Source organism: Ostrea edulis, chromosome 5, assembly GCF_947568905.1.
Source record: "Ostrea edulis chromosome 5, xbOstEdul1.1, whole genome shotgun sequence".
Taxonomy (NCBI): domain Eukaryota; kingdom Metazoa; phylum Mollusca; class Bivalvia; order Ostreida; family Ostreidae; genus Ostrea; species Ostrea edulis.
This window is the reverse complement of record NC_079168.1, coordinates 88,184,373-88,204,085: the sequence shown is the minus strand read 5'-3', so window position 1 is coordinate 88,204,085 and position 19,713 is coordinate 88,184,373. Positions and strand designations below refer to the sequence as shown.

Here is a 19,713-nt window from a genome sequence, read left to right as displayed (position 1 = left end):
ATATAATTTATACGGAGTTACCGCCCTGGACGTCCCATTTTAGAGTTATCTCCCGGAACAAGTTTTGTTGCAGGTGACGACGAAACCAAGGAACGGCAAGAAATTTACTTTTTAGACCAGAGTTCCATAATGGCACGTATCTAAAGATAATATTATTGTATTTTAACTGGAATTAACTTTACCTTTGGTGTATTCTAATGATAATTACAGAAATCAACACGTGTACAAGTTAGAATTTTCTCTGTTATGAAGGTTGGAGGAAACGTGTCTTATGATAGTGAAATCATATTGTATTGCTAACCTGGGCTTTGGCATTGTACCTCTCAATGGAGATATCGTTATTATGGTATAATACTTGTTAATTGTAATACTCAAATCTCCGAAAGCTCACAGGTGCTTGTTTCATCACAGGTATCTGAATTTTAATCAGTAAATAGATAATAATAAAAAAAAAAACCATATATATATATATATATATATTTATATTTATATTACAAATCGCATTTTCCTCTATGAACCAACCAATTTCAGTGCGCGACACAATCCGTTCACATTGACTATGAACGGATTATGAACTAGCTTAAAGCACGCGACTGAGAGAGCGTAATGATTTGAAAAAAATAGAACAACTGTTACAAAAATCTCGCAAGTCACACCTTTGGATTAAGATTGTAAACTTACGTGGATTATCATCCTAATCTTGCAGTCTCCTCAATCCTCCAAAATACAATGCACCTTGCAATGTTGATAAAATGCAGGGTGAAACGAAATGTGACGTCAGGTCTATGTGTTGACGTACGTCACAATAACTACTGTGACAGAGGCTAGGAGTTCTTTATTATGCAACAAAATAGAAGCAATGTAAACAAACGGTGATATAGTAAATGAATATAAATATAAGAAATGAACAGCACTTTTGAGCTGTTCATGGTCAATATGAACAGATTTGGATTTGAGGCAAATTATCTGTGAATCGCTAGTGCGATTCACAGAATTTGCCTCAAATCCAAATCCGTTCATACTGACCATGAACAGCTCAAAAGTGATGTTCATTTCTTAAATATATTATATATATATATATATAATCCAAATAGAAAGAGTTGATATCACACCTGTCAAAATATTCAATAAAAAAGCAGGAAAATATGCAGTTCCAAAATATATTTAAATCACTAGCGCTTTCTGGATTTTAACATCCATCCTCAGGTGAATACAAAAATTGAAAACCTAAGTGAAATTGAAAATTTCAAATTGAAATTGAAAACCTAACCTGAGTGAACGTAAGTTCACAAAATTTTCAATTTTTGTATTCACCTGAGGATGGATGTTAAAATCCAGAAAGCGCTAGTGATTTAAATATATTTTGGAACTGCATATTTTCCTGCCTTTTTATTGAATTATATATATAAATATATATAGATACAGGTTGTTTTCTTTTTTCCATTTATATCTATTCACTGTGTAGTAATTAGTGCTACACGGACCGTGGATATCGGCCTGGATAGCTCAGTGGTTAGAGCACCTGACTAATAATGCAGGGGTCCCGGGTTCGATTCCCGGTCCAGCCAAAGATTTTCTCCTCCTATACTACATTTGGTACCGTGACCACCCCTGGTGGTAGACTACCAGGGGCAAAATGAACCTGGGTTGATAATGAAAGACAATTATAAAAAAAATTATAATTGATATTAAGGAGGGAGGAATGTAGTAATTAGGGCTATACGGACCGTGGATATCAGCCTGGATAGCTCAGTGGTTAGAGCGCCTGACTAGTAATGCAGGGGTCCCGGGTTCAATTCCCGGTCCAGCCAAAGATTTTCTCTCTCTCCTATACTACAACTGATTAAAGTTCAGATACCTGGATGTGGTTTCATAGATTTGGTAAGCTAATGATGCCATTTGAAAATATTGTTTTAAGAACTGAACAGCACTTTTGAGCTGTTCAATATGAACGAATTTGGATTTGAGGAAAATTCTGTGAATCGTGCTAATCCGTTCATATTGACCATGAACAGCTCAAAAGTGCTGTTCAATTCTTATATTTATACTCATTTACCAAATCACCATTTGTTTACATTGTATAAGTCAGGAAATATTTTGTTGCATAAAACGAACTCCAAAGATCCGCCTATGTCACAGTCGTATTGTGACGTACGTCAAAACATAGACATGACGTCACATTTTACCCTGCCTTTTGTCAATATTGCATGTTGCACTGTATTTTGGAGCTAGGAGACCACAAGATTTGGATGATAATCCACGTAAGTTCACAATCTTAATCCGAGGTGTGACTTTGCGAGATCTTTGTAACACATGTTGTATTTTTTCAAATCATTATGCTCTTAGTCGTGTGCTTTAAACTAGTTCATTGTCAATATGAACGGATTGTATCATGTGCTGAAATTGGTTCATAGAGGAAAATGTGATTTGTAATATAAATACATGTATAAAGTTATTAAATAGCATAGCTTACCAAGTCTATGAAACAAGCGCCTTTGATATAGCTCGAAACAAGCACCTTTGATATTGCTCCCTGTCTTAGAGGTAAAAACATGGCGGTGTATTTATCGATAGACTGCATATGTTGATGATTTCTTATTTCAAACTTCATTTTACAAGTCTGGAACAAGCCCATTTGCTCCTGCACAGTTAATTAAATTATTACAGTAAAACTCGAATATAGCGAACACGGATATAGTGAAATTACGGCTATATCGATGTGAAAACGATTTCCCTAGCAAATTCTTTATATATTCTATATAAAAATCTGCGTCTATAACGAACACGGATATAGCGAATTTACAGATATAACGAAGTAAATTCCTATTCCCCTTGAATTAAAAATGAACATAAAAATAACCTTTTATAACGATTTTTTTTCCATTTTACACTCGTTGTGATTTTTAACAATCTTTTGCATTGACATAAAGGATCTACAGTTATTACGACATTTCTGTTTGTATTTTTTCAAAAGAGGTTGTTAATGCAAAACAATACTTGCACATACGTTTAGGAAATATATCGTCGTTTTTGTTTACTATTCTCGTTAATTGAATTTGAAGTTTGATTGCATTTATTTTATCATACACTCCTTTATTTGTGTAAAGCAACAAGTAAATGACAATTGCAATAGACTGTTTGTACATGTATGTATTGCGCAAAATTTTGTTGAATTTTTCTCTCGACATGTTCTTGCGTGACTTAATAATCCCTCAAGATAAATTATCATATATAAATCAATGTGTATATTTCTTGTATAAAAATATTTCTTTTCGAAAATATATACTAGGCTTAATTTCTCTTAAAGACAATAAAAATGCAAGTATATCAATTGCTGCTTTCTTATACAACTGATATACATGTAGAACAAATCAGTTTTATAATGAATTTGTTATATTTGCTTTAAACGTATAGTGAATTACGCTTATACCGAATTTTTATAAAGTGTCCCCAGAAATTTGTTATACATACCAGAGTTTTACTGTAAATGGACCACAGGGGTTGGTATAGTATAGACCCCTTATCATTATGAACAAAATTACCGATTCCTGTTAATGGACATAGAATTCAATATTTAGATACACTATAGCATCCTATGCTATGACAGGTTGGGAACACTTCCCTTATAGCGAGATCTTTTCGTAAACATGCAATAATCCCTCAGGAAGAAAATAAACATTACATTTTGATTGAAAGTAATGACAAATCCTGTGCAATGTGAAGGAGTGCATGAATTGAATCTTTAAATAAAATGATACAACAGAAAAGAAATCATATCAACATGCTGCATAAGAGAGGAGGCAGAATGCAGTGTTTTGTTTGGGTTTATATATTTGAAGTAGTGTCAGGCATCCTAGCACTTTATCTACTTTTCATGTGAAACATGAATAAATGTACTCCTTGGGTGTTTTTCTTGGTTGACGGGATACAATTTACTCTTGCTAAAGGGGGACAATCGTGTTTTAGTGAGAAGAAAACTAGACTGACTTTGGGTTATTGATATTTGACATGTTCCAGACCTCCCATCGGATAGAGGCTGACAGCTTTGGAGAAATTCAGGTGCCAGCAGACAAGTATTATGGGGCTAACACTGCACGATCCATCATCAACTTCAACATTGGTGGACCCACAGAAAGGATGCCCGTAAGATCCAATATTCATTGAAAACGATGGTAGTCATTAGTTGTCCACAATGGGTTTAGTTTGCAATAGTCAGGGCTGTGTTCACACTGCAGACTCATGAAGACCCCAGCAGCATGATTATATATTATTCAGATTTCACTTTGAATTGATATTTTGTTTAAATTTATTATAGGATTAAATTTTCTTTTTGAAGAATTTATCGATGTGTAAACTCCGGACATTTTACTCACAAACTGAATATGAAGCACTTTTATGTTAAGTTTGTGAGTTAAATGTCTGGAGTTTACATATTGATAAATTCTTCAAAAAGAATGTTTGATTCTTATAATTTCAATTCATTCACTGCATTAACAATTTCAAAAATTTGAAAGTTCCCCCACACTACGTTATTTGTTTTCAGGCGCATATGAATAAATCGCGTTTTCGGATTTATTGATGTGTAAACTGAGACTCGTTCAGCTTTATTTTTGTCCAATCAAAACAATTGTAATAAATAACATTGGAATTATAATAAATTACAAAAAAAAAATCCATATGGATAGCATATTTAAAGAATTGTAATTTTTTAAAATATACTTTAAGACACTAGTAGCTGCAGTATAAGTTAAGTGTAGTTATATCATGCATATTTGAATTTGCAGCTTCCCATTATCAAAGCATTTGCCATTTTGAAGAAGTGTGCTGCAATTGTGAACCAGGAGTACGGTCTGGATCCCAGTATAGTCAGCCATATTGTTAAAGCGGCTGACGAGGTGTGTATGATGGATAATGGAGCTAAATAATCCAGAACTGATCCAGGATGGTCCTCAATACTTACTTAAGGAATAGATTCTTAAGCAAAGTATGTTATTGGGAATGGTTGCTTTAGAATTCATTTCTTATAATTTGATTTTAGTATCATTTGATAAATATGCTTTTGATTATGTTTTTAGTATGAATTTTAATTTTAAACAAAACCCTCAAGTGTTGTGACATCACAATGCTTTACATAGTGAGTTACATACTGAAAAATAATGTATGCATCTCTACATAAAAGTTAAACTACGCGTATTAAAATGTATATGAAGTGGTCTGACATACTCAATTGCCTGTACCAGATCACTCAGTTGTGGAACACCTGATTAGATAATTCAAGGGGTCCAGTTTTGAATCTCGGTCTGGACTGGTCCGTCATATTGTCCCACATGCTGTTACATACATTCTTGGATAGTAGATTAATTCGTTGATGTGGTAAATGCCTTGGTTTTCCCCTGTGTCCAGTGATTATTTCCTGTTTCTCGTCAGATAATTGATGGCCAGTTGTGGGAGCACTTCCCCCTGGTTGTGTGGCAGACAGGATCAGGAACTCAGAGTAACATGAATGTCAATGAGGTGATCAGCAACAGGGCTATACAAATGATGGGAGGGAAAATGGGCTCCAAGACGCCGGTTCACCCAAATGACCATGTCAACATGTCCCAGGTAAAGTCTATTTGTGGACCTCCATTCAAAATATATTGATTATTGGTAATTTTAGAAGGTTTTTTATTTATATCATCACGAGCATAACAATTCATGCCAGTTTTATTTCATTATGTATCATTGTTAATAAGAAAAATTTCAACACAAAAGCTTTTGGAATCTTTTTTGAAAGTTGATCTTGAAAATGTTATTGTATACAAGGTTTGATTTTATTTCATTTCAAACAAGAACGTATGATAATGATTTCATAATTATTGTAGAGTTTGGAATTTTATGATTTTTTGTAAAGATTGGAATATCATGATTTCATGAATTATTGCAGAGTTCTAATGACACGTTTCCCACAGCTATGCACATCGCTGTTATCCTAGAAGTCAATGAGAGGTTGTTACCTGGGTTACAGATCCTACACAAAGCCCTAGCAACCAAACAGGAAGAGTTCACGGATATTATAAAGATTGGCAGAACTCATCTCCAGGTCAGATTTAACAGTGGACACTGACCGCTGACCACTGTTTACTCAGTACTGACCGCTGACCACTATACTGTCACCTGGTTATTATGTTCCCCTATCAAAGTTTTTAACTGTTTCTTTATCTATACTTTTACATATTATGTTTCATAAACAAGGTTTTGGAATATATTGTTTTACTCTGTCCTTATATTTATTAACCCTTCACAATTCATTACGAGAGGGGATATAGAAATGGGGCCCGTTTGTGTGTAGGTGAGTGTATGTATTTAAAAATACACAACAGACATGATACTTACACAATAACACTGATGTTTGCATATAAACTTGATACATACACCCTAACTGTGACTTGATACACAGCAGACACGATACATAGACAATAACACTGGTATACACAGATAAACTTATACACAACAGACACGATACACAGACAATAACACTGGTATACAACAATAAACTTGATACACAACAGACACGATACATAGACAATAACACTGGTATACAACAATAAACTCAATACACAACAGACACGATACACAGACAATAACATTGGTATACAACAATAAACTCAATACACAACAGACACGACACACAGACAATAACACTGGTATACAACAATAAACTCAATACACAACAGACACGATACATAGACAATAACACTGGTATACAACAATAAACTCAATACACAACAGACACGATACACAAACAATAACACTGGTGTACAACAATAAACTCAATACACAACAGACACGACACACAGACAATAACACTGGTATACAACAATAAACTCAATACACAACAGACACGATACATAGACAATAACACTGGTATACAACAATAAACTCAATACACAACAAAAACGATACACACACAATAACACTGGTATACACAGATAAACTTGATACACAACAGACACGATACATACATAATAACACTGGTATACAACAATAAACTCAATACACAACAGACACAATACACACACAATAACACTGATATACAACAATAAACTCAATACACAACAGACACGATACACAGACAATAACACTGGTATACACAGATAAACTTGATACACAACAGACACGATACATACATAATAACACTGGTATACAACAATAAACTCAATACACAACAGACACGATACACAGACAATAACACTGGTGTACAACAATAAACTCAATACACAACAGACACGATACACAGACAATAACACTGGTGTACAACAATAAACTCAATACACAACAGACACGATACATAGACAATAACACTGGTATACAACAATAAACTCAATACACAACAGACACGATACACAAACAATATACTGGTATACAACAATAAACTCTATACACAACAGACACGATACACACACAATAACACTGGTATACAACAATAAACTCAATACACAACAGACACGATACACAGACAATAACACTGGTATACAACAATAAACTCAATACACAACAGACACAATACACAGACAATAACACTGGTATGCAACAATAAACTCGATACACAACAGACACGATACATAGACAATAACACTGGTATACAACAATAAACTCAATACACAACAGACACGATACACACACAATAACACTGATATACAACAATAAACTCAATACACAACAGACATGATACGTAGACAATAACATTGGTATACAACAATAAACTCAATACACAACAGACACGATACACAGACAATAACACTGGTATACAACAATAAACTCAATACACAACAGAGACGATACACAAACAATAACACTGGTGTACAACAATAAACTCAATACACAACAGACACAATACACAGACAATAACACTGGTGTACAACAATAAACTCAATACACAACAGACACGATACATAGACAATAACACTGATATACAACAATAAACTCAATACACAACAGACACGATACACACACAATAACACTGGTATACACAGATAAACTTGATACACACCAGACACGATACATACATAATAACACTGGTATACAACAATAAACTCAATACACAACAGACACAATACACACACAATAACACTGATATACAACAATAAACTCAATACACAACAGACACGATACACAGACAATAACACTGGTATACACAGATAAACTTGATACACAACAGACACGATACATACATAATAACACTGGTATACAACAATAAACTCAATACACAACAGACACGATACACAGACAATAACACTGGTGTACAACAATAAACTCAATACACAACAGACACAATACATAGACAATAACACTGGTATACAACAATAAACTCAATACACAACAGACACGATACACAAACAATATACTGGTATACAACAATAAACTCGATACACAACAGACACGATACACAGACAATAACACTGGTGTACAACAATAAACTCAATACACAACAGACACGATACACAGACAATAACACTGGTATACAACAATAAACTCAATACACAACAGACACAATACACAGACAATAACACTGGTATACAACAATAAACTCGATACACAACAGACACGATACACAGACAATAACACTGGTATACAACAATAAACTCAATACACAACAGACACGATACACAGACAATAACACTGGTGTATAACAATAAACTCAATACACAACAGACACGATACATAGACAATAACACTGGTATACAACAATAAACTCGATACACAACAGACAGGATACACAGACAATAACAATGGTATACAACAATAAACTCAATACACAACAGACACGATATAGACAATAACACTGATGTACAACAATAAACTCAATACACAACAGACACAATACACAGACAATAACACTGGTATACAACAATAAACTCAATACACAACAGACACGATACACAGACAATAACACTGGTATACAACAATAAACTTAATACACAACAGACATGATACACAGACAATAACACTGGTATGCAATAATAAACAAGCTTTGTATTCACGTCTCATCATTTGTAGTGTAATGGATGTATATAGATTTATTTTGTTTTGATTGACAGGATGCCACACCTTTGACCTTAGGTCAAGAGTTCAGTGCCTATGTGCAGCAGATTGGATACGGAATACAGAGGGTGAATGCCACACTCCCACGCTTGTATGAACTAGCCGCCGGTAAAACTTTATTCACGAGCAGTTACTCAATCATGCTATTATTAACAGTAAATAATAGGAACCCTGGCCTGCAGGTTATAAAACGTTTTTGAGTACGTTTTCATACTCAAACTCAAACTCTGTGCTCTAAATGGTACTCATACTCAAAATCGAAGGCTATAAAACTTTTTATAAAATCAAATGGAGTACATGTATGCTCAAGAATTTTCGAGTATGCTTTGGTGCTTGCTCAGAGTTGTACTCAAAACAAACATGTTTGAGTATGAGTATGGTAAAAGTATTATAACCACCAGGCCAGACTATTTGAGCAACACTCTGTGCAGAATATCAGCACTCTTGTTAGGTATTACAAGCTAAAAGATAATTCACAATTGATGACATAAAAGTATTTTTACCCATGAAAAGGTATTTAGATAAGGGTACCTGTAAAGTTCGAAATGAAACGAAACGAAATCTACCGAAACGAAACAAAACCCACCGAAATTAAACCTACCGAAACGAAACAGATTGTATAATAGAACTCTTTTAATTATAATGATTAAAAATGGTATCTTAGGCCCCTGTGAAAATTACCACATATAAATAAAACTCACCTCCCCTTTGATGTAGGCTTTCGGCTTGACTGATACAAAGTTTGAAAGTTGGAAGGGAGGTGAGTAAGCACCAAGTACATATCTGAAGTGGATTAAATACCATGTGCAATTAGTTTCGGATCCATAAATTTCAGAACGGAGGGTTACAGTCTCAGAGGTCTGGGGAAACACACTAAACAAGGGGTGGGGTTGCCGGCGTTGGATCCGCCTTTGGGCATAGATACATTGTTTGAAGAATCTGGTGTCTTAGAAAGTTGAAAGCAGGAAGAGCTCTTAACCTCTTATTTTATCTCTAACTGCTGAGGTGCGAGTACTTTTAATAATGGAAAAAATTAAATAGTATACCGTATTATATGAATGCAATTCAGTAAGATATATATACATGTATTATTAAAAATTATCATTGATATGTAGTGAGTCTAAATATAACTCTATACATTTGGGGTGTTGGTAAGATGGGGAATTGAAAACGGGACGGAAAACGGAATTTTTTTTATGCAATGATATCAGGAGGAGGTCAGCATTTTGTAAAATCAAAAGGCTTATAAGCAAGGGAAGCAGAAATTACAAAGAGAACGGGGGGACATACTCAGAATCCACTGTTTGATATACTACATACAAATACACATTATCCCCATGTATAAATAGAGTTATCTTTAGAGCAAAAAATACTGAAACATGCATTTATGCCCAAAGGCGGATCCAACGCTGGCGATCCCACCCCTCGTGTAGTGTGTTTCCCCAGACTTATGACCTGTGAGACTGTAACCCTCCGTTCTGAAATTTATGGATCCGAAACTAATTGCACATGGTATTTATAATTTAATCCACTTCGGATATGTACTTTGTGCTTACTCAACCCCATTCCAACTTTTAAATCAGTCAAGCCGAAAGCCTACATCAAAGGGGAGGTGAGTTTTATTTACATGTGGTAACTTTTACAGGGGCCTAAGATACCATTTTTAATTATTATATAAAAGAGTTTGGTTATACAATCTGTTTCATTTCGGTAGGTTTCGTTTCGTTTCTGTGGGTTTTGTTTCATTTTGGTAGATTTCGTTTCGTTTCAGTAGATTTCATTTTGTTTCGATTTCGTTTCGCAATTTACAGGTACACATTTAGATAAATGATCATTAAAATTGTTTAGAATTATTGACATTGTCATTGACTAACGAGCATAATTTCTTAAGGGGGAACAGCAGTAGGGACTGGACTGAATTCCAGAGTTGGTTTTGCAGAAAAAATAGCAGCCAAAATAGCAGAAGAAACAGGTAAAATTTTGTCATTATTCACGGCTGATTGTCGTGGTTTGTCTCGCATTCTGAAGAGTTTTAATATTATCTAGTCTGTTGTAGCAGGGATTGGGTAGGTCAGTCCAGTGACTCAGTGGATAGAGCCCCGGCATAGTTAGTCAGAGGTCCTGGGTTCGAGTTCAAGTAGATACTTAGTGAAAAGTAATCTATTTTGAAATGTGTAAAAATATATGATAATAAATGTATAAATGTATTTTAATGTAAAGATCTGATGATTAGTATTTGATACATGTTTTGTAGGGGACACCATATACATGTTAGGCATTGTCACCTATTCAAATAAGTGATATTACCCATCATACCTTGGAATGGGTAATGTCCCTTTCATATCAATTAAATACTGTATGTGTACTTAGTTTAGCAGGATTCAAATTTTAGCGGCCTTGGCAGTAATTGGTTTGTTTATTTTACGTCCCTTTAAGAATACTTCATTCATATTGAGATGTCATCAGCTTTTAGATGAAGTACAACAAATTTTGACTTTCGTGTAGCTATAGCAGTGAGAGTTCTTTAACAGTGCTAATGCCTGCTGTGACATGGGACTTCTGTTTTTAAGGTCATATCCGAAAGATCTGTGACTCACTTTCAAATGCTGAGCATTTAATGAAAGAGCAATCACTACCTATGTTTATGTCTTAGGTTTAACACAGCCTTGGCAAGAGCAGGGCTCAAACTCACAACCTTCGGTCACAAAGTGAATGCACTATGGTGGCGAAGCAAGAATGCTAATTCATAATTGAGGTAAAATACGAAATTCTCTATTCATTTCATCCATTATCATACGTAAAAGAAGCACTAAATCATGATTAAATGCCAAACAACGCATCAGCTTCGACTGTACTAAATTTTAAATACGCTAGAATAAGTACACAAACAGTATGTTGAGATCCTCAACAGAATGAGAGATGAAACATGGTGGAAGTTTTGACATCCAGTGTTGTAAATCAAATGAATATGAATAATACAACATCTTACATACATAATTCCTAAACGTGTGTTTCGTCCCTTTATTCATAGGATTTCCTTTTGTGTCTGCTCCAAACAAATTTGAAGCTTTGTCAGCACATGATGCTATGGTTGAACTCCATGGAGCCTTGAATGTGTTAGCATGTAGTTTACTGAAAATAGGTAATGATATTCGACTTTTGGGGTCAGGGCCTCGTTGTGGAATCGGTGAACTCTCTCTACCTGAGAATGAGGCTGGAAGCAGTATAATGCCAGGTAAAGTAACAAAGGGAATCCTTTAACTTTTGACCTTACACTTTAGTGAATTGCATTAATTTTCAAATTAAAAGAAATGTGATTGAATGGGTTGTGATTCGGAATGATATGGAGTGTGTGGTGCGTGACCCAGTATGTGTCTGCTAAAGCCACTCTTTTATAAATTTACAGAGGGTTAAACTTGAATGGGAGTATATAAATCTGTGCAATGCCTTGCTGTGTGCTAAAATACAAATTTTCTCATCATGTAAAGAAGCTATACGGCATGGAAACAGTAGGCAGTGATTGGCACATCAGATTTTTATTCTCATCAAATTTATGATGAATTCGGGATATGCTCATGGTTGAATATGGTATTTTGTTAAAAAAAAGGATAGATAACTCTTGTTCTTGCACTAAAATGGGTTGATTACACATTGACATTCAAAATTGTATTGTACCCAGTATATTTGCTGCAGGAAAAATTACATGTTGATGAGATAAAACTTAGATAAAAGCTATGCAATGGCAGATCAATAAGGGGGGGGGGGGGGCTTAGTTGGTTGCAACTCCCCCCCCCCCCCCCCTTGGTTGAATATTTATGTAATGAAATTGATCAGTTTTTGGACAAAAAAGGTACAAACATGGGTTGCAACTCCCCACCCCCCTTGAAAAATTTCTGGATCCACCACTGCAATAGAACTGTTGCACTATGTGACACATGTTTGTATGCCACTGCCTGAGTTTCCCATGGACGGTCACTTTAATCAATTAAACTTTACAAATGAAATATAAATCATGAAAATGCAGTTTACTTCAGCGCACTGTACTAAAACTAGGAATTGTAATTTGTTGATCTATATATATAAGAGTTATCTCTCTTATCAGAGGGCTGTTGAACTTTGTATCTTAAAGCTGATACTGTTAATGATATTTTCAGGAAAGGTAAATCCAACTCAATGTGAAGCTTTGACCATGGTAGCAGCGCAAGTGATGGGAAATCATGTTGCCGTGACAATGGGTGGAAGTCACGGCCATTTCCAGTTGAATGTGTTTAAACCATTAATCGTCACAAATGTTTTACAATCTGTTCGGCTAATTGGAGATGCTTGTGTGTCATTTTCTAGGAACTGTGTTGATGGAATAATTCCCAATACTGAAAAAATCAACAGATTTGTGAATGAGTCTCTTATGCTTGTCACTGCCTTAAATCCACACATAGGTTATGACAGTGCTGCTAAGATTGCTAAACACGCCCACAAGTCTGGGAGCACTCTGAAGGAGACGGCTGTGTCACTTGGGCTCCTGACCGCAGAGGAATTTGACGTCAAAGTCCAGCCAAAAGACATGCTCGGGCCAAAGTTATAGTAGTACAAATGTTAGAGCACAGTGAATAAAGTAAAGGAACAAATGATTAAAGTTTCAGAGGAAAAAATAGGGTCCTTGTAGTATTTTAGGATTCAATTTATAAGTCTAGTCATCATCTATTGAATTGTAAGTAATGTTTAGTTATTGCTTTAAAAACCCATAAGCCACAGTGCATGAACATTAAGAATTCAAAAACTGTTCACAAGTAGTCAGAATGTTTGTTAAAATGATTAACATGTACCATTTCAACGATATTTTGTGTAAACAATGTATACACATTTATAGGGTTATATTCAGGGGATGAAATTTGAGGTATTGTGACTTTACATATCTTGTGAGGGTATGTTATATAGAAATGTAAATAATAGTCGGATATTGAGATCAATCTGCAATCATGAGTAAGAGTAATCTATGTATATATGTTGACTATTGATGAACATGAATTTTGAGGTGCCTTGGACTTTAACATTCCATGTGCTAGACCAATTGTAAACATAGTTAGATAGGCAGCTGGTATCTGTATTTGGTTTTTGTGAGTTGTGATATTCTCTTTATGCCCTGCTATGCTCTATATCATGTCCACTTTATATCTGTTTGTCCATCTAATTCCAAACTACTGGAGATGCTTTCATTAAACTTCAAACAATCATATGTCTTGGTGAGAGCATTTGATTTTATATATTTTTTACATTGACCTTTCATATGACCTTGACCAATCATCTTCTGGCACCATTAACAATGGCTTCATGTTTAATAAGACAAGTGGTGCAGCTGAGGATGGGGAGGAGGATGCTTAGTGTGTGCTTCATTTTCCATTTGATTCAGTTGGTTATTTTAAAAGTTTTAGAACATTTGTAGACAAAGTAGTAGGCGCTACATGTACCAAACTTACAGGTACATAAGTTTTGAGAGTTACAAAGATGAGTGACCAGCATGTTGCTAAGGCTTAGTGTGACCTACTAAGGCTGAGTGTGACCTACTAAGGCTAAGTGTGATCTACTAAGGCCGAGTGTGACCTACTTTTTCTCTTTTATTGATTGAATTATGGTCAATTTTAAGCAATGTGTAAGATCTAGCTATGTGTTGCAAACTTTTAAAATTCCTCAGTGGTGAATGTTTAAATTGTGGATATGTTTTATTGTACCCCACGCAAGGAGGTTGCGGAGGCTATAATGTTTTTGACCCATCTGTCAGTCCCGTTCTTGTTAATGCAACACCTCTGAGACCGCTCAACAGAATTTTGTGAAACTCTGTAGTTAATAAGGACACACTGTGTAGATGTGCATATTCCCAGGAAATTCTGATTCAACAATTTTTCTGGAAGTTATGCCCCTTTTAAACCATTCTTGTCAGCACAACTCCTCTGAGACCGCTCAACAGAATTTCATGAAACATTGTAGTTAATAAGGACACACTGTGTAGATATGCATATTCCCAGAAAATTCTGATTCAATAATTTTTCTGGGAGTTGTGCCCCATTTGAACTTAGAATTTTGAGCCCGTCTGTCCTGTTCTTGCAGTAATGCATAGCATTACCATTCATTATGTGCATCATTCTCAAGCAATGTTGGGAGTGTGGGGTATGTGAGCTTGCTCCACTTTTGCTTTCTTTCATGTTTTCTAGTGTTGAATCTGTGAGGTGCGGACATGCTTTGGTTTCTCCAGTGGTGAATCTGTAAGTTATAGGCATGCTTTGCTTTCTCCAGTGGTGAATCTGTGAGATGTGGACATGCTTTGGTTTCTCCAGTGGTGAATCTGTAAGTTATGGGCATGCTTTGGTCTCTCCAGTGGTGAATCTGTAAGTTATGGGCATGATTTACTTTCTCCAGTGGTGAATCTGAAATGTGGGCATGCTTTGGTTTCTCCAGTGGTGAATCTGTAAGTTATGGGCATGATTTACTTTCTCCAGTGGTGAATCTGATATGTGGGCATGCTTTGGTTTCTCCAGTGGTGAATCTGAGATGTGGGCATGCTTTGGTCTCTCCAGTGGTGAATCTGTATAAGTTATGGGCATGATTTACTTTCTCCAGTGGTGAATCTGAAATGTGGGCATGCTTTGGTTTCTCCAGTGGTGAATCTGTAAGTTATGGGCATGCTTTGGTTTCTCCAGTGGTGAATCTGTAAGTTATGGGCATGATTTACTTTCTCCAGTGGTGAATCTGTAAGTTATGGGCATGCTTTGGTTTCTCCAGTGGTGAATCTGTAAGTTATGGGCATGCTTTGGTTTCTCCAGTGGTGAATCTGTAAGTTAAAGGCATGCTTTGCTTTCTCCAGCGGTGAATCTGTAAGTTATGGGCATGCTTTGGTTTCTCCAGTGGTGAATCTGTAAGTTATAGGCATACTTTGCTTTCTCCAGTGGTGAATCTGTAAGTTATAGGCATGCTTTGCTTTCTCCAGTGGTGAATCTGAGATGTGGACATGCTTTGGTTTCTCCAGTGGTGAATCTGTATAAGTTATGGGCATGATTTACTTTCTCCAGTGGTGAATCTGAAATGTGGGCATGCTTTGGTTTCTCCAGTGGTGAATCTGTAAGTTATGGGCATGATTTACTTTCTCCAGTGGTGAATCTGAGATGTGGACATGCTTTGGTCTCTCCAGTGGTGAATCTGTAAGTTATGGGCATGATTTACTTTCTCCAGTGGTGAATCTGAGATGTGGGCATGCTTTGGTCTCTCCAGTGGTGAATCTGTAAGTTATGGGCATGCTTTGGTTTCTCCAGTGGTGAATCTGTAAGTTATGGGCATGCTTTGGTTTCTCCAGTGGTGAATCTGTAAGTTAAAGGCATGCTTTGCTTTCTCCAGCGGTGAATCTGTAAGTTATGGGCATGCTTTGGTTTCTCCAGTGGTGAATCTGTAAGTTATAGGCATACTTTGCTTTCTCCAGCGGTGAATCTGTAAGTTATGGGCATGCTTTGGTTTCTCCAGTGGTGAATCTGTAAGTTATGGGCATGATTTACTTTCTCCAGTGGTGAATCTGTGAGATGTGGACATGCTTTGGTTTCTCCAGCGGTGAATCAGTAAGTTAAAGGCATGCTTTGGTTTCTCCAGTGGTGAATCTGTAAGTTAAAGGCATGCTTTGCTTTCTCCAGCGGTGAATCTGTAAGTTATGGGCATGCTTTGGTTTCTCCAGTGGTGAATCTGTAAGTTATAGGCATACTTTGCTTTCTCCAGCGGTGAATCTGTAAGTTATGGGCATGCTTTGGTTTCTCCAGTGGTGAATCTGTAAGTTATGGGCATGATTTACTTTCTCCAGTGGTGAATCTGTGAGATGTGGACATGCTTTGGTTTCTCCAGCGGTGAATCAGTAAGTTAAAGGCATGCTTTGGTTTCTCCAGTGGTGAATCTGTAAGTTATGGGCATGCTTTGGTTTCTCCAGTGGTGAATCTGTAAGTTATGGGCATGCTTTGGTTTCTCCAGTGGTGAATCTGTAAGTTATAGGAATGCTTTGGTTTCTCCAGTGGTGAATCTGAGATGTGGGCATGCTTTGCTTTCTCCAGTGGTTAATCAGTATGAGTTGTGCGCATGCTTTGAATGTGTATATTTTCTGCTTGTTTGACTTTGATTGGAGTCACCCGTAATATGTTACATGTACATGCATAAACAATGATAAACAAACATGTCCTCGATCTGTTGTAATTCTGTCTACATTTAAGGTGTGTAGTTCCGTGGATGTCCTAGATCTGTTGTAATTCTGTCTACATTTAAGGTGTGTAGTTCCGTGGATGTCCTAGATCTGTTGTAATTCTGTCTACATTTAAGGTGTATAGTTCCGTGGATGTCCTAGATCTGTTGTAATTCTGTCTACATTTAAGGTGTGTAGTTCCGTGGATGTCCTAGATCTGTTGTAATTCTGTCTACATTTAAGGTGTATAGTTCCGTGGATGTCCTAGATCTGTTGTAATTCTGTCTACATTTAAGGTGTGTAGTTCCGTGGATGTCCTAGATCTGTTGTAATTCTGTCTACATTTAAGGTGTGTAGTTCCGTGGTTATATCCATTACATACAGTATCATTGTCCTATGGATAGTTAGGTTTGTTTTCTATTTGACAATTTCAGTTATATATACTTCGGTTCTCTTCACATGTTTTATATAGGATGACATCTCTCGGTTGTCTTCACATGTTTTATATAGGATGACATCTCTCATCTTGTCAAAACCTTATCCCATTATCTCAATCTTCATTGTTCAAGAATAAAAAATGGGGAAAGTGCCAAATATCTGATTTCTGAGTCTTTTTATACACAAGTATTTATCGCCTGTCGCATCCAGACTTCAATCTGCCTTGTCTGTAGATATATTTATAGGCTTTGGCGATATCCTACATAGTTCACGCCGGGCAAGGCAACCAAGCTTATTCTAATGATCTGATACACTAAATCCGAAACAGAGTGTGAACGTTTATGACGTTTTGGCGCCCAGTTGAAGCTCGAGGGTCGATATTAACACTATCATCGTTCATTGAGCTGGATACACGCTGTACACGGCCAGCATCTGAAGGAGAAAGCAAAACAAATGCGTTTCTAAATGAAGCAAACCATCCCCTGCATGCAACGTCATCCGCATCGTTTACGACTGTTTCTTGTTTTGATTGAGGGGGTTGATTTTTATTTTGTTGATAAATATGTCAAAACATTGAGCAGTTAGGGTGGAACAACGATTCTGATAAGGCCAATAGACAAGGAAAGCCCCAGAAAGCCCTTTATCATAGCCGCTGCATCTCCTCCTTAACAATCGACCAAAACATAAAGATATTATACACCGCGCCAGTGGAGTGCCTATGGATGATACAAGTTTAATACAATCACAAATACATTAACTTGGGGGAAAAAACAAGGGCCGAGCTCCTCCTAAATATTGCAGGAAACGGCAGACAAGAGGTTGCATTGTACTATATGCTTCGTTAATCTTCAGGTAATCTTGCAGATTTAGCCTATTTCACAGTAGTTTTAGGGAGAAATATAGACGTTATATGAGTTTCGTTAAAAATCGGATGATATATCTGTGGAAATCAGCGGGCATCTCATGTTTTACAAATATCTTCACTGACATACATTATATGAATTATGAAACATTTTGCAAAATAGATAACTTTAGTTTTCAAAAACGTAATGTATTATGTTCTTTTAAAAATCGTTTTCGTTTTGGCATGTTGCATGGTACAAAGTTGAATTCATTTATCGCAAACAGAATTTTTTTGAATGACGATGTTCAATTGTTTTTTAATATAAAAATGTAAAACGAACGACGTTTGATACCATCAATCCTAGACCGCAACAGTTTTCGCCTTTCCAATTGATGAAATTTTAATGGTTGGAATTCAACGCATGTTGAAGATTTCAGTTGTATGGCAGAACAAGATGAAATATTCAATACGAAAATAAAATAATCAAAATAAGATGTCAGTATCTTTTCCATCGTAGATTTATCAGTGATGATTGTATTGATAACGCATGCGCCGTACATCAGCCTCTTCTAAAGGACCGCTCTGTACGGCAATCTGGTCTTATCTCTTGCCGTGTCACAGACTTATCGTAACCAGAGAACCGAATGTTAGACGTGCCAATCTACAGAGCTTGTGGTGCCATTTGGAGTATTTTACTTCTTCAAAGTTTTATAAAATTGACGACATTTCTGTCACTTTCAAGCAAAACGGCGTGTTTGCTAATCTCTGGACCATCAATAGAGAAATTCGTAATCTCATGTGCGTTTGTTTTATCTGTCTGTTTTCATCAGTCCGCATCCAGACGGTGTTCCTCTAAAGAAACCCGTTAAAATACATTACGCAAATGTCACAGAAACCAGTGAGCGATCTTTAGTATCTTTGATTCCCAATTTGTCTTCTAGATAAGCATCTCGCAGGTTGTTCCGGTATATTTCTTTAATATTAGTTGAAAAGCCTAATTAAAATGACATTACATTAAATGAATTAAAGGAAACCGTGCTCTTGATGAATATAACTTGTGTAGGAAAAGCACAGCTGACGTGATAACCGGCAAGATTTGCAGTCGAACACACGCCTTTAAATCGGACAAAAAACCCAGGAAGTT

General features: G+C 36.1%; 1 protein-coding gene and 1 non-coding gene across 3 annotated transcripts; both read left to right on the top strand.

Moving 5' to 3' along the window:
• Positions 1-25: 25 nt before the first annotated feature.
• Positions 26-17,881, top strand: LOC125650081 (fumarate hydratase, mitochondrial-like). 2 transcript variants are annotated; one of them, XM_048878034.2, is made up of 9 exons: positions 26-132; positions 4,018-4,143; positions 4,785-4,895; positions 5,428-5,604; positions 5,927-6,082; positions 9,081-9,192; positions 10,976-11,056; positions 12,116-12,319; positions 13,239-17,881. In XM_048878034.2, the coding sequence occupies exons 1-9, from the start codon at positions 130-132 to the stop codon at positions 13,664-13,666; spliced, it is 1,398 nt and encodes a 465-aa protein (XP_048733991.2). In that variant the 5' UTR covers positions 26-129; the 3' UTR covers positions 13,667-17,881. The 2 variants fall into 2 exon arrangements, with proteins under 2 accessions (XP_048733991.2, XP_048733992.2); XM_048878035.2 differs by lacking the exons at positions 26-132; positions 4,018-4,143 and having other exon boundaries at positions 4,849-4,984.
• Positions 1,495-1,568, top strand: Trnai-aau (transfer RNA isoleucine (anticodon AAU)). Its single transcript has one exon. It is a non-coding gene; the product is annotated as a tRNA-Ile (tRNA).
• Positions 17,882-19,713: the final 1,832 nt, after the last annotated feature.